Source organism: Stomoxys calcitrans, chromosome 1 (assembly GCF_963082655.1).
Source record: "Stomoxys calcitrans chromosome 1, idStoCalc2.1, whole genome shotgun sequence".
In the NCBI taxonomy this organism is placed as follows: Eukaryota; Metazoa; Arthropoda; class Insecta; order Diptera; family Muscidae; genus Stomoxys; species Stomoxys calcitrans.
This window is the reverse complement of record NC_081552.1, coordinates 139,293,060-139,307,338: the sequence shown is the minus strand read 5'-3', so window position 1 is coordinate 139,307,338 and position 14,279 is coordinate 139,293,060. Positions and strand designations below refer to the sequence as shown.

General features: G+C 41.7%; 1 protein-coding gene across 6 annotated transcripts in view; it reads left to right on the top strand.

The window, feature by feature from the left end:
- LOC106092088 (nucleosome-remodeling factor subunit NURF301) overlaps positions 1–14,279 on the top strand; it is a 94,229-nt gene that overhangs the window by 28,310 nt on the left and 51,640 nt on the right. For 5 of the 6 annotated variants that reach the window (XR_009396629.1, XM_013258841.2, XM_013258840.2 and 2 more), the window contains exons 4-8: positions 16–396; positions 465–908; positions 4,379–4,503; positions 4,564–5,532; positions 5,589–5,838. Coding sequence is in view for 5 of the 6 variants with exons in the window: in XM_013258841.2 (XP_013114295.2) it covers positions 16–396; positions 465–908; positions 4,379–4,503; positions 4,564–5,532; positions 5,589–5,838 (2,169 nt within the window). In the remaining variant the exon portion in view is untranslated. The remainder of the gene's footprint in view (positions 1–15; positions 397–464; positions 909–4,378; positions 4,504–4,563; positions 5,533–5,588; positions 5,839–14,279) is intronic. The other variant, XM_059361074.1, reaches the window with a different exon arrangement.

The following is a 14,279-nucleotide window of genomic DNA, read 5'->3' as shown; positions in this document are numbered from 1 at the left end:
TTTTTTTAATTGAAGAGGTAACTTCTATAAGATCGGGACTTCGTAAAAGAAAACGGGCTGAGTCACCACAACCTACGGAACCTCAAGTTTCTGAAGAATGGGTCGAAGAGGAAAAATTGGAATTGTGGGAAATCAAATTTATTGGAGAAAAGATGGAAAAGAACAAGATTATGGCAACTACTCGCTCGACAACGCAACAGCGGCAAGTGGAATCCTCATCATCTTCGTCATCAAACGGATCTATCGCCAGCAATGGAGGCCCCAATAAAAATTTAGTAATAATTAAATCGGGCGAAGAAGCTAAAGAAAAAAGTGAACAACCAATAAAAATTCAACGAGTTTTAACTAATCCTCAAAAGAAATCGTTGCACGAAATGACAAGGGTTTCAACCCATGGTACGTATTAATCCACTGCATTACCAAAACTATTAGTTGTTGTTTTTTAATAATGATGTTTTATTTAGCCAAAGGACAAATCATCGGTAGTCGTCGTGTAATTGTGAAGAATCCGGACGGCACAACAAGAATTATTCAACAAACAGTTGCATCGCCAGCGTCTAGAACAAATACTGTGAATTCAACATCCGTTGCGACCACCGTGGCATCTATAACAAATACATCTTCGACCTCGTCTTCTACTTCTTCGAATTATATGCATAGCCCTGTTCAGCATAACCAAAACACAGCTAATTCGCAGTCAAATAGTTTAAATGTCACTTCGTCTTCCCCGGCACCTCAGCAGCATAAAGTTCAAATAATAAGAGGACCCGACGGCAAAGTTAGCGTTAGAGGGTTAAGTCCTGGCCAACAGTTGATTCAAATGCCCGATGGCAAATTGCATGTTCTTACGACAACAAATTCGTCATCATCGTCGCCACAAGTTGGTGGTTCATCGGCCTCTGGTCAAAGTAAGTTTTTTTTTTGATGTCGTATTCCGTTTTCTAAACTTATTCTGGGATCTTTTTGTACTTATTGAACCTAAAGCTTAGGGCTAAAACTAAAATTACAAACAATAAGAAAAAAAACTATCATGAAACCACATTTAAATTAATAATGATACTTATTGCAAAAATTTAATTAATGCCAACAGAAACTATTGCAAACAATTCTTAAGCATGTCCATATTTTTCTTTCTTTTTCTGGCACATTTTTTCAACATAGGTTAGGTTAGGTTTAAGTGACAGTCTGCCTCAGACTCACTTAGACGTTTTCGTTCATTGTGATACCACAGGAATAGAAGAAGGAATATTGTCTTCTAGCTCCTACCGGGGAACCATCCAGATCGCTTAAAAAGCCCAATAACTTGTGAATGTTCATATCTGCAAAATCAGACAGTTTCTCAAAGAAATGAGAACCTAAGGTGAAACTCCTTCTGACTGCTAGTGCGGGAAACAAACACAGAAGGTGTTTCATAGTCTCTTTTTCATTACAGATGAAGAGCTGCCAGCCGTTGCTGGAAACCTTGACTTTGTCAGCATGTTTTCCGATTAGACAGTGACCTGTCATGACGGACACAATGTCTGAGATATCTGTTTTAGCCAATGACAGCAAAGCGATAGACCCCTTCGAGTCTACATTAGGCCACATAGTTTTGGAATGTTCACAGCCCCCTCTTTGTGACCATCTATCATTTGTTGTTCTTCGGGCCTGGTCCTGAAAACTTAGCTTACATGTCGCTAGAGGCATACCCAAAGATTCCAGTATCCATGGAATGTGTAGGGTAGTTTCTAGTCTCACAATCTCGTCCGCTTTATAATTCCCTGGGATATCTCTGTGGCCCGGCATCCAGAACAGGTGAATTTTGAACTGTTCAGCAATCTCGTTGAGAGATCTGCGACAGTCGAGGGCGGTTTTTGTGTTAAGAAATGCGTTCTTCAGGGATTTAATGGAGAAGTCTATGTAACTTCTGTTACCAGGCATATCGTACTTCCAATCGGTTCTATCAGGAATAGTGGTACAGTAATTTTTATCCAAAAGCGGCTCAGGTAAGGTGTAATCCACACTGCCTGGAAAATTGGATATTGTATCAAGGATAACACAGTTGCCGTAGCCGCCACGCGATCATTGAAAACGTTTCCTTAACCTCACGGCAGTGGTCGCTGCATTTGTATAGCTACAATGTCCAGAGGCATAAGATGTAGCATTAAATTACGTGCATTAGATAGTGTAGTCTTCAGTGCGGCTATGCTGCATAAACAAGCCATCCTTTGGATCCGGTTAAGTACTGATCAGTAAATGGACCTTTGAAGCGCCGTCCACCAGACCACAACACCATATAGCATTATAGGTCTGACAACTGCATTATATAGCCAATGCATGACACACAGTGACTCCCTTGCAGGTGTATAGGGCAAAGGTTGCCTTTCTTGCCATTTCCAAAATGCTGGATTTGAAGTTCAATTTCCTGTCCAGCAAAGCATCCAGGAGACTGGTTTCACTGTAGGCCAATTGTTTCTCCTGCTGAAAAGAGTCTTTCACGGATTTATACCTATACCACTTTCGGTAGCCCACTTTGCTGTTGCACGTAGAGCTTCCTGAGGTATATCTTTTAGAGTGCTGGGAAACTTTCCCCTAACCGCAATAGCAACGTCATCAGCATACGCGACCTTTTTCTTTGAGTGATAATAATATATTGTTAATGGCTATATTCCAAAGTAGAGGCGACACTTCACCCCCTTAAGATGTTCCTCTACTGACTCATTTTTTTAGATCTACAGATTGCAAGTCTGCAGTAATGCATCTTAGCAAGTAAGTTACTAATAAACTTTCTTATGGTAGGCATAGGTCAAGTTGAATTTATTTGTGTCAAGTTTTGTGTGTTTAGTAACCAATCAACTTGACCGACATTTTGTTAAAAAATTGAATTTATTGCTGAAAGACATTTGAGAGTGGCGTGTGGTGAAAATTGTTAAAAGTGGGAACAATCCCGGGGAGATATATTCAGCCCTATTCTGAATAACAATTACCTGGAAGTTATTTCCCGCTTCCTTTTTCCCTATTCTGAATAACAATTACCTGGGAGTTTATTTCCTACCCCTTTTTCCTTATTCGAAACAAACTTCGAAAAAGGGAAATTCCTCCCAGGGACAAAAGTAGCTATTCTGAATCGAAACAAACAAATAAAAGGGAGTTAGTATAAAAAATTATGAATTCAATTATTTTTTTAATTTTTTGTATTGTATCTGCTATAGGTCCATGAAAACACAAATATTTAATGTTTTTTCTTTTCAATATTTCGGTAGACTCTACCATTTTCAATGCTAGATGCATTTAAACAGAAAAACACAAATTTTAGTAAAACCGAATCACACACAAAAAACAGAAATACAATAAGAATCTTTAATTTACTATTACATTTAATGAGTTGTTTCACGAACTATTGTCTTTTGGCAACTGAATGTTCTCTTCTGCTGTGCATGTTGACTGTGTGGCGATATACCTTTGCGCAGCTTTCTATGTCTTTTTTGAAATTCATTCTCTCGTCAGGTGGTAAGTCGATGATATGCAACATCTGGAGAGACAATCTTCGTCTGTAGTTGTTCTCTTGAGCTAAGATGTCCGTGTCGTTGAAGTTTGACTTATGACCAGTCAATGCACTGTGTGCTGCTAGAGCAGTTTTTTGCTCGATTGGTTTATCCTTGGCTTTTTGGTCAGATTTATGCGCAGATAACCTAGTTTTTAATTTCGTCATGGTACGAATTTAATTATTTTTATAAAAAAAAATGGTGACATTCTATTTACGAACAGTCTATAATGTACGCAAATTATTTTTCACTTTTCCATCAAAATCAAGTACAAATTTTGTTAGGTTCCCCCGGTTTTAAATATGCATTGTACCCAACATAAAAGATTTGCATCGTTTAGGTTAGGTTGAAAAGAGGTTGTAAATATTAATCCGCCCATGTTACTATGGACATACGCCTAAGCCAGTATCCGGCTTGTTGTGCGCTCTAAAAACTAAAAGTAACCTTGAAAAAGAAAATTTTAAGTTAGGAATTCCGTGCTACTTACAAAATCCTTGTTTTCTATACCACTCCCCTAAGTTGGTTCATGTCTGGTATCGTGTCCCCACCTAAGCACCGGTGTCTGTTAGCAGCGAAAGCCGAGTAATGAGAAAGGAAATGCTCCAATGTCTTATCATCTTCCCCACATGCCCGACATATACTATCACTTGCCTCACCGATTTTTCATAAGAGAGCTCGTAGTTCTACCTGTCCAGTTATGACACCAAAAGCTATACTGACCTCCTTCTTGCTTCCTTTCAGTAATAGCCCCTGGATTTGGATCGCCCATAGGCCGTCCTATATATATAAAATAAATAGATAAATTTAAGAATATAACGGTATGGGAAAAATAATCTTCAAATTTCTATTTGCAGCTTCTTTTAGTAAAAAATTGCCTATTAAGCAACCAATTGCACAAGCGAATAGCCCTGTAGTTAAACAAATAACAGTAAAGCAGATATCCAAGAACTCGTCTGGAAGTGTGCCTGCGGTGCAAAAGGTATTCATTTGTTTTGTTTTGGTTATTACGATTACTTCTGACAATCTTTTCCAATTGCAGATTGTTTCAAATCCAGTTCGAGCGGGAACTAAGTTTGCTAGCCAAGTACTGAATCAAAACGCTCCATCGTCACCGGTTGTTCAAAAAGTAATGTCCAATGTTATATCTAATCCTGCGGCTGCTAGTGGCACTAAGATAATAAGCAGTAATCAAGGACTTCAGCAGCTGATTGTTCAACCTGGCCAAAAATTGTTGGTCGGTCAGAATGCACAAGGCCAGAAAGTTCTCATTCAGCCAACTTCGCAAACTACATCGCCTTTAGGCAGTATTGCACCTACTCCATCTACAACAAATCAACAACAAATTGTGCTAAACCAGTCTGCTGGCGGAGTTGCTAATACAATAAATCCAGATTCACAGCAACCACAGAAGGTTATACAGCAGATAGTAAATACGAGTAATGTGCAACAACAAATTTTAGTTGGCGGGCAAAGAATAATACTTAGCCCTGGACAAACTATTGTCACCCAGCGATCTGTACCTGTTCAAAATTCAGCAGTACCCGTTCTACAATCGTCAAGCACACAAAAAAGCGCAACCCAAACTTCTTCAAGTTTGGTACAAAGTTCACAGGCAACAAAAATTGTAAAGCAGGTTGTTCTACCCCAACCTCAAATGACTTCCAATGCCTTCGACACCCAAGCCAATATTAACTCATTAAAGACACCTCAACATACTGTGAACACATCGTGTACTGCAACTGCAGCACCGATTACAAATAATCAACAGCAAATTATAGTGCAGAATTCTACTTTAGCTCAACAATTAGCCCAGGGGAAGCTACAGGTTGCAACAATCAACGGACAACAAGTTATAATAAAACCCTTGGGCAACAATCAAGCGCAAATTGTTGCGCATATAAAAACTCAAAGCGATGGCAATGCGCATATTGTAACAAATTCGCCTACTGAAAATCAAATGTCTCCGACAAAAATAATGCCGGTTTCGCAGTCTAATCAGGTTCACCAAGTAATTAATTCTGTTTTTTAGTTTTACTTTTTTTATATTTATTTGTTATATTTTAGGAAACTGGACAAACTGTATCGCAAGTCGCTTCAAGCCAACCACAACAATCCCCAGCAAGTCAAACCATGTCTATAGAAGAAAGTCTTTTACAAGGACAGCCACCTGGAACTGTCATTAAATGTGTAACAGCGCAGGTTATTCAAACTGAACAGGGACCTCGCATAGTATTGCAAGGTCTCGTTGGAAATGATTTCACTCAACAACAATTAGCGTTGGTACAACAACAGGTTAAGCAGCAATTATTGAAAGGTAAGTCAAGTCAGAGAGCAAAACGATAACTCCCATTTTATATTTTCATGCAACAAACAAAATGTTTGTTTTTATTATCACAATCTTTAAGTTTCCTAGTAAATAAAGTTGAAAATTCGGGACGATCCAAGTAAAAAACAATGATTTTGTTAGATACAATTACATCTGGCACCAGATAAAGTTGGATCCGAAATAGGTTATATATATTTGGATCTTATTAGATTTAATTTGATGCAATTAAATATAATATAATAACACATATATACAAAAATACAGGCAGCTGTCTTTAGTTGTCAAAAAGCAGTTTGATGAACAAGTCCAATATTTTCAATTCAAATATGTGTTTATTATTTGTTTTTTTCTGTATTTTTGTAAAGATCTCGCTCTAAAGATGAGAATCCAAGATTTCTGGAAATATTGGCAGAAATAAAGATAATTAAAAAAGCAAGAAACAATGCCGTTATGACCTCGAGTCAGATTATAAACCACAATGCAAATGCAAATTTTGCCCATGAACATTCCACTAAGGAACAGGGGCAAACTTCTCACATATCAATAAAACCACAATATTATAACATAATAAGATATATATTGTTAATATTGGTGTTGTTGTTCTGTTCTGTTAAATAACCCGATCCAGAGGGATCTTTGTCCGAGTCGAGTGGCAGTTAAGGAGGTAGGTTGTGTGATCCCACGTCCCAATAGGGCCACACATACAGCACATCGGCATCAATCATCCTTGAGTCGGCATCTGTCTGATCGTAATTGAGGCAGAACTACTCTGTGTCGCCGAGGGAGGTTAATTTCTTCAGGTGCAAAGGTTAGCGGTCGTCCTCGATTGACCACTTACACTCGATAGCTATTCACCTATAGTCTTCGTTCGGATTGGATCTTTGTCTCCTGATGGAGGTGGTCCACGTGAGAACTGAAGAGACAGCACGTCACAGTTCGAAGAGCGGCATTCTGACAGATCTGAATATTATTCCACTGCGTGTCACATAGCTGACTAGACCACTCGGGGCTGCATAACTGCTTTGTACGTGTTTTTGATACCAATAAGTGTAATACGAAATTTTATGGCGATCAGTTAACGATAACACGTGCCGCAATGGCGTCCAAAATTGAAAAGAGTGCACTTTTTGCGATCCATTAGAGGATTTTATGTCTTATATTTAACAAAGTAAACATTTTTATGGCACTTCTTGATTATAAAACACAAGTTACACCAAGAACCACTACTTTGGCAGTTAATTGTGTACTGATCGATTCAGAATGACTTCCTAGTTCGAACTAACCATGTCCGTCTGGAACTAACCATGTCCGAATCCGCCTCTGTCTGTCCAAGTTATGTACTCAGGGAACAGGTTGCATTTTTTATCCAATCATCACGAAATTTGCATATATATAACTTTAGGGATAAAATCTATAAATTTTGTTGACAAACGGTTCAGATTTAGGTATAGCTCCTATAAATATATATCGCCTGATATTGCGCCAATTTTTAACAGATATGCACAAAATTTGGTATGATGTGGTCTTTTACCTATGGGACAACCTCGGATCGGATTTAGATATAGCTCCCATATATGTATATGTATCGCCGGATTTAGACTTATAAGGCCGTTGTTGTTGTAGCAATATATCTTTCGTCTGCTTGATTCTACAAGTATCCAGATCCAGGAACTCTGCAACTAAAATGGGATGCGTCCAGAGGGATCTGGATCTGAGACAAGTTGGTTTGGCTGGACAGTTAAACAGGTGACTTGTGTCGTGTTGTCCCTGGTCACAATCGTTTATAAGGCCGTATTAGCTACAACTTTCGATCTTCACAAAATTTGGGAACTATTATTTTCTTAAATATCTTCACATATCTCAATTTTATAAAAATCGGTTCAGGTTTGGATAAGCTCTCATAATGGCATAGGAAATGCTCCAATGTTTCATAATATTTTCGTCTGCCAATCCCATGGCAGCCGATTGTACGTTCCGGAATGACACGATGGATTCCTTCATCGGCAAGGGCTGCCACCTCAGTGTACAACACACTGCTACAACAACAACAACAACATCTTTTCGTTGTCCTACAGTGTTACACAGTGTTACATGCGCGCTCGTAGCCCACGCGCCTTACTGCGTCGACCCGAAAAGCTTCGGGTTAACCAAATTTGTTGACTGCAGTCCTCTGGCCTTCTTTGCCAATTCGACTGCTTTTTCGTCCCCCTTTACTCCACTATGGCCCGGCACCCAAACGATGGGGATCGTGCCCTCCTCAGAGAAGGCGCTTGTTTACACTCCACGTCCTCCACACCACCTCACGCATTCCGTGATCACTCGGATCTCCGCGTGCAGGATTGTATTATGGTCAGAACCCAGATTCTGGGTTCTAGATGTCCTCTAGCTTTGGTCCATCTGAGTAGCATAATCTTACAGATGGCAATACCAAAGTTCCGTCAATCCAAGACTGTACCGCAGTTATGACACCCACTCGACCTCAAGTGTCGTCTCAGGTACCCGACCGGAGACCTGTTTCATTCCTTCCACATTTCCCATCGTTGCCTCTATTATACCGCGATGGTATGACCTGCTCGTATTCTCTATCCATTCTCCCATCGTCTTAAGTTTCATAGCCGCAGTGAGTCGGATATCCAGAAGAGTCTCCAGTGCCCTAGTGGGCGTGGTACTCATTTCTCCGCTTATGCAAAGGCAACATGTTTTCTGAACCTGCTGCATTATCCTTACGTTGCACTTTTTATCCATCGAAGTATTAGTCTAATCACGCTCCTGCAGAGCCAGTGAACTATTCTCGGTTCAGGCCCCATTTCGAACATCCGTGAGCCTTCTCAGTACGCTCCTGAATGTGACACTTCCAATTAAGTTTCCTATCCTATTCTATCCCTCCTCAGTCGGCATCCGTAATCGGTTTTTCTATGGTGGTGGCGTGCCTCGTCGGCCTTTGTGCCTTATATATATGTCATGGAACACACAATTTATCAACTTGTTCTTTATAGTTTATCCAGTCTCTAATGAGCCTGTCCACCCGGTACTGGCCTAAGGATTGGATCAATGTGTTGGTTCGCACATTGTTTAAAGGCCCCTTGATGTCAATGTATACCGCCAATGTGTACTTCTTGGCATAGAAGGATCCTTCTAGTTTATGCAGAACCTCGTGCAGGGTAGTCTCAACCTACCTTTCCTTGGTAAAGATATGCTGTTTGTATTTGAGTATTTCGCTGTATGTCCTACTCCTTATCATGGTATCCACAATTCGTTCCATGGTTTTGAGTACAAAGGACGAGACTTACATAGATTTGTAGGCCTTGATGTAGAATCACTTGCCTTGTTGGCCTTGGGTATAAATACCGACTTTGCCTTCTGTCAGGCCTTCAGATAGTCGGCATCCTTCTGTAGTAACGCCGGAAATATTACATCAGGTCCGGGTGACTTGAAAGGTTTGAAGCTTCTCAAGGCTTCCTTTACTATAAAATTCCGTAATGATAAACCTTCAATCAACCTCATTATTCGAAGATTCCGGTGTCTCCGTGAGTCCCATCGTACCTGGAGAAAATGCGTTTTAATCAAACATGTCCTCCGTTGTATCTGGTCTCACTCCCATGTCGTAAACTAACGTTTCAGTTTGGACATGGGTAGAGATGGGATTCGACGGGTAAATACACAATGCGTGAATATTTAAACAATAAAAACATTTTTTGGGTATTTATAAAATTTCAGATAGTATGGTAACTGAAAACATTTTGTACCATTTTTTTTTTAATTTCTTACTCTTTGATATAAAACTGACTTTCTGATCTAAGAAAATCGGAATTTTGTTATATATAGCCGTTATGTAGACCGATCTCCAGACTTCAAGTCTTAAGGCAATAAATTGGTAATTTTTTATCCGATTTCGAAGAAGTTTGGCACAGTGAGTTCTGGTAGACCCCTACCCATTCCTGTGAAGTGTGATCCAGATCGGACCATATTTGGACATTGCTACCATATAGACCCCTACCCATTCCTGTGAATTGTGATCCAGATCGGACTATATTTGGACATAGCTGCCATATAGACCAATCTCCCAATAAAGTGTATCGTGCCTATAAAAGGAGTATTTTTCATCCGATTTTGATGAAATTTGACACAGGGAGTTCTGGTAGATCCCTACATCTTTTCGTTGAATGTTGTGCAGATTGGACCATATTTTGACATAGCTGCCATATAGACCGATCTCCCGATATAGAGTGTTGAGCCCATAAAAGGAGCATTTTTCATCCGATTTCGATTTGGCAAATTTGGCACAGTGTGTTTTGGTAGACCGCTACACTATTTGATGAAGGAGGTCCAGATCGGGGCGTCTTTAAATGTAGTTGCCATATAGACCGATCTCCCGATGTAATGTATTGAGCCTATAAAAGAAGCATTTTGGTAGACCCCTACACCTATTTGTTGAATGTGGACCATATTTAAATAACCACCACCATACCATATATGGACATAGCTGCCAATTTAGTGTATTGAGTCTATAAATGGAGAATTTTTCATTCGATTTGGTCTATATGGCAGCTGTATCCAAATATGGTCCTTTCTAAACAACATTCAACAAAAAGGTGTAGGGGTCTACCAGAATTCACTGTTTCTAATTTCATCGGAATTGGTTGGTTGCCAATACTTTATGTCGGGAGATCGTTTCGTGTTTTGCTTCACAGTCAAACATCTTAAATTTGGTCTATAATTTAATTTAAAAACAAACAACGCTTGCAAATTATTGAATATTATCAAAATGCGTGCTCTGCTATTTTATGACGCTTCTTCCATTTTATGACGAAACTCATTTTTGGCTCATTGGGTACGTAAATAAGCAGAATTTTGGAGTAAAGATCAGCCAGAAGCATTGCAAGAGCTACCAATGCAACCAGAAAAAGTCACAGTTTGGTGCGGTTTATGAGTTGGTGGCATCATTGGACCGTACTTCTTCAAAGATGAAGTGAGTCGTAACGAAACTGTGAATGGTGAGCGCTATCGTAAGATGATATCCAACTTGTTTCCCAAAATGCAAGAGCTTGACTTGCATGACATGTGGTTTCAACAAGACGGTGCCACATGCCACACAGCACACGTAACAAAAAGATATTGGGAGGCGAGTTCAGTGAGCATTTTATTTCACGTTTGGAACCGGTCAATTGGCCGCCTAGATCATGCGATTTAATGCCTTTAAACTATTATTCGTGGGGCTATGTTAAAGCTCATGTCCATACAGACAGGTCCGCTTCAATTTATGATTTGGAAGACAACATTAAATGCTTCAATTCGTGAGATACGGGCCAAAATGTTGGAAAGTGTCAATTGGCCGAAAGTGTCAATTGGCCGCCTAGATCATGCGATTTAATGCCTTTAAACTATTATTCGTGGGGCTATGTGAAAGCTCATGTCCATACAGACAGGTCCGCTTCAATTTATGATTTGGAAGACAACATTAAATGCTTCAATTCGTGAGATACGGGCCAAAATGTTGGAAAGTGTATGCCAATATTGGACTAAGCGGATGGACCATATGAGGCGCAGTCACGCTCAACATTTGCAAGAAATAATCTTCAAACATAAAATTATATGGATGGTACTACCGATTCAAATAAAGATTTCATGCATTTTTTAGAATTTTTATAACTTTCCTATAACTCTTAAAAAATCACCCTTTATAACTAAATTCCGATTTTATGAGATCATAAGTCAGGTTTATGTTGTTGTTGTTGTTGTAGTTCTATCTTTCGTCTGCTTGATTCTGTTGAGTGTCAAGACCCAGGAACTCTGCGACTAAGATGGGGTGCGTCCACTGGGATCTGGGTCTGAGTCGAGTGGGTCTGGCCGGGCAGTTAAATAGGTGACGTGTATCGTGCGGTCCCTGGTTAAAACCGGGACATACATCTTGCACGTCGGCATCAATCCAAGCTCTGTGGGAATTGAGGCGGCTGCATCTGCCGGAACGTAACTGAGGCAGAACCACTCTGGTTTGCCGGGGGAGGTCGATTTCTTCGGGTACAATGATGGGTGGCGGTCGTTCGCCAAGGACTACATTCACCCGGTAGCCATTTACCGCGTCTGCTACCGTGTCTGCATGAATGTTGTTCAGACCCGCTTGATATGCCGCTTGATCTAGAGGTTCTCTCTTGCAGCGCTGAACCTCACGCTCTAGATCGTGTAGATCTACCTTAAGGCTTCTGGGCGGTGGGTATCTATCCACAAGATGATGATGGTGGTTTCTGCGATAACAGCCCAAAAGGTATTGCTTAGACAGCATGCAGTTATGTCTTCGCACTGGTAGGATCTTTGTCTCCTGATGGAGGTGGTCCACATGAGAACTGAGTAGACAGCCCGTCGCAGTTCGGAGGGCGGCATTCTGACAGATCTGAATATTATTCCACTGCGTGTCACAAAGCTGACGAGACCACACTGGCGCTGCATAACTTACCACAGACGGCCCAATTGCTTTGTACGTGGTCCACAAGGTTTCTTTGTCTGCACCCCAAGTGCTGCCAGCAAGTGACTTGAGGACCTTGTTTCTACTTTTGACTTTATTGCAGATTGCTGTGGCATGTAAGGAGAATGTGTAAAAGCTGTCAAATGTGACGCCAAGTATTTTGGGACACTTGATGGACGGAATCATTTCTCCATCGACCATCACAGTCAGCTCAGTATTCACCTCACGCGTATTTGTAGTGAACAGTGTGGCTGAAGATTTGGTGGCGGATATCTTCTGATTTCTTGCAGCGAAATATGAGGCAAGCTCGTTGAGGTAGACGTTCAACCTATCGCAGATGTCATCAATGGGTGGGGGGCCTGATGCCATGATGTTTCAGCCACAAATTCCGCTTATGTTCGTTGACTACCCTGTTTATTTCCAGATTCAGCTCGCTGATTCTGGGGTTAGCGGGATCCATAGCACGAATCCCATCACGCTCGTCTGCGAGTACCACTGCTTGCGCCGGAAAATTGGGTCGCACTTGGGGTATTCGACCGGCTGGTATAAAGCGAGCGGCTGCTGCGTTAATGATGTCTCGGAATTTCCTCTCGCCCACAAGCACATCAGAGGTGGGTGGCAGTTTACTGAAGCGGCGATTGGTATGCTCTCTGAAGCCAGCCCAATCGGCCTTCTTATAATTGATAAACGTCCGGCGCTCAGAGGTTATGAAGTCGGGTGGTCGGTCGATGGTGAGAATTATGGGGAGGTGGTCTGACCCCAAAGAGATGACGGCTTGCCAGGATACGTCACTCAGGAGATCAGGGGATGCAATTGAGATGTCTGGCGAGCTGCTGCACCTCCTCGTAATCCTAGTGGGGGCATCCTCATTCACCGTGCAAAACGTGGAGCTATCTATCTGCTCTGCCAAAGCTATGCCACGCTGGTCGTTACCTAGGGGAGAATGCCTTGACGTGTGATGCGCATTAAAATCCCCTAGAACCTGGCGATTATGGCCAGATAGCAACCCACTTATGTCGAGGTTGTATGCCTGGCCATTAATCGGGACACAGCTACCAACCGGCGGTATATACACGCTGTATATCTCTATCTCGGCAGTACCAGACCTGACTGCTACCCCCATACATTCCATATAGGGGTCACTAGCGTCAAGCGCAGGCGAGATAGGTCTATACTGCACGGAATGGTGTATAACGAAGGCCAATCCCCCACCTCCATTCCTTGAGCGATCCTTACGTAGCACATTGTAACCGTGACAACTGTGCAAGCTGCAGGTGTTGGTCAGCTTTGTCTCCTAGATCGCTGCGACCAATATGCTTTTCCGACTCATAAAGTCCACGATCTCATCGATCTTGCCACGCAATTCGTTGCAGTTTAACTGCAAGAACGATACTCTTCCCGGCACTGGCCTGGCAATAGTAGGGCTAGGATGCTGCCGTTGCGTAAATTGCCGTACGGGAGAGGTCGAGGGGGTCACATAGTCCGACGACGAGGATGCCGAAGGCGACGATGACGACGCTTGTGACCCACTGCTGGCTATGTTCGCACAGCATCTTGCGACATAGCCAGTATGACTATATTCCCGTAGTGAAGTTAGGCCAGAGCAAGAACGGAAATGTACCCACTCCATGCAGCGGTTACACCTCACCGACACCGACCGATGATGAAGGCGGTTCTGGCAAACGGAACAGAACCAGGGTCCGGGGTTCTTTTCAATCCCGACACGGACCAGAAGCGTGCGGAGAATGCACTCCGGGATGTGCCACTCCTATGACGAAAAAAGATGAACACGTAAACTGAGGCGGCAGCCCTTGCCGATGAGGATTCCATCGGGTCAATCCGGTGCGTACAACCGGCTGCCATGGTTTTTTAAGAGAAAATTTTTCATTTTGGCGACGTCATTAAAACTATGGACCTATTCGCAGAAAAGCTTCTAGGAGGCACGTTTTGCCGCTCTGGTAATCTTATT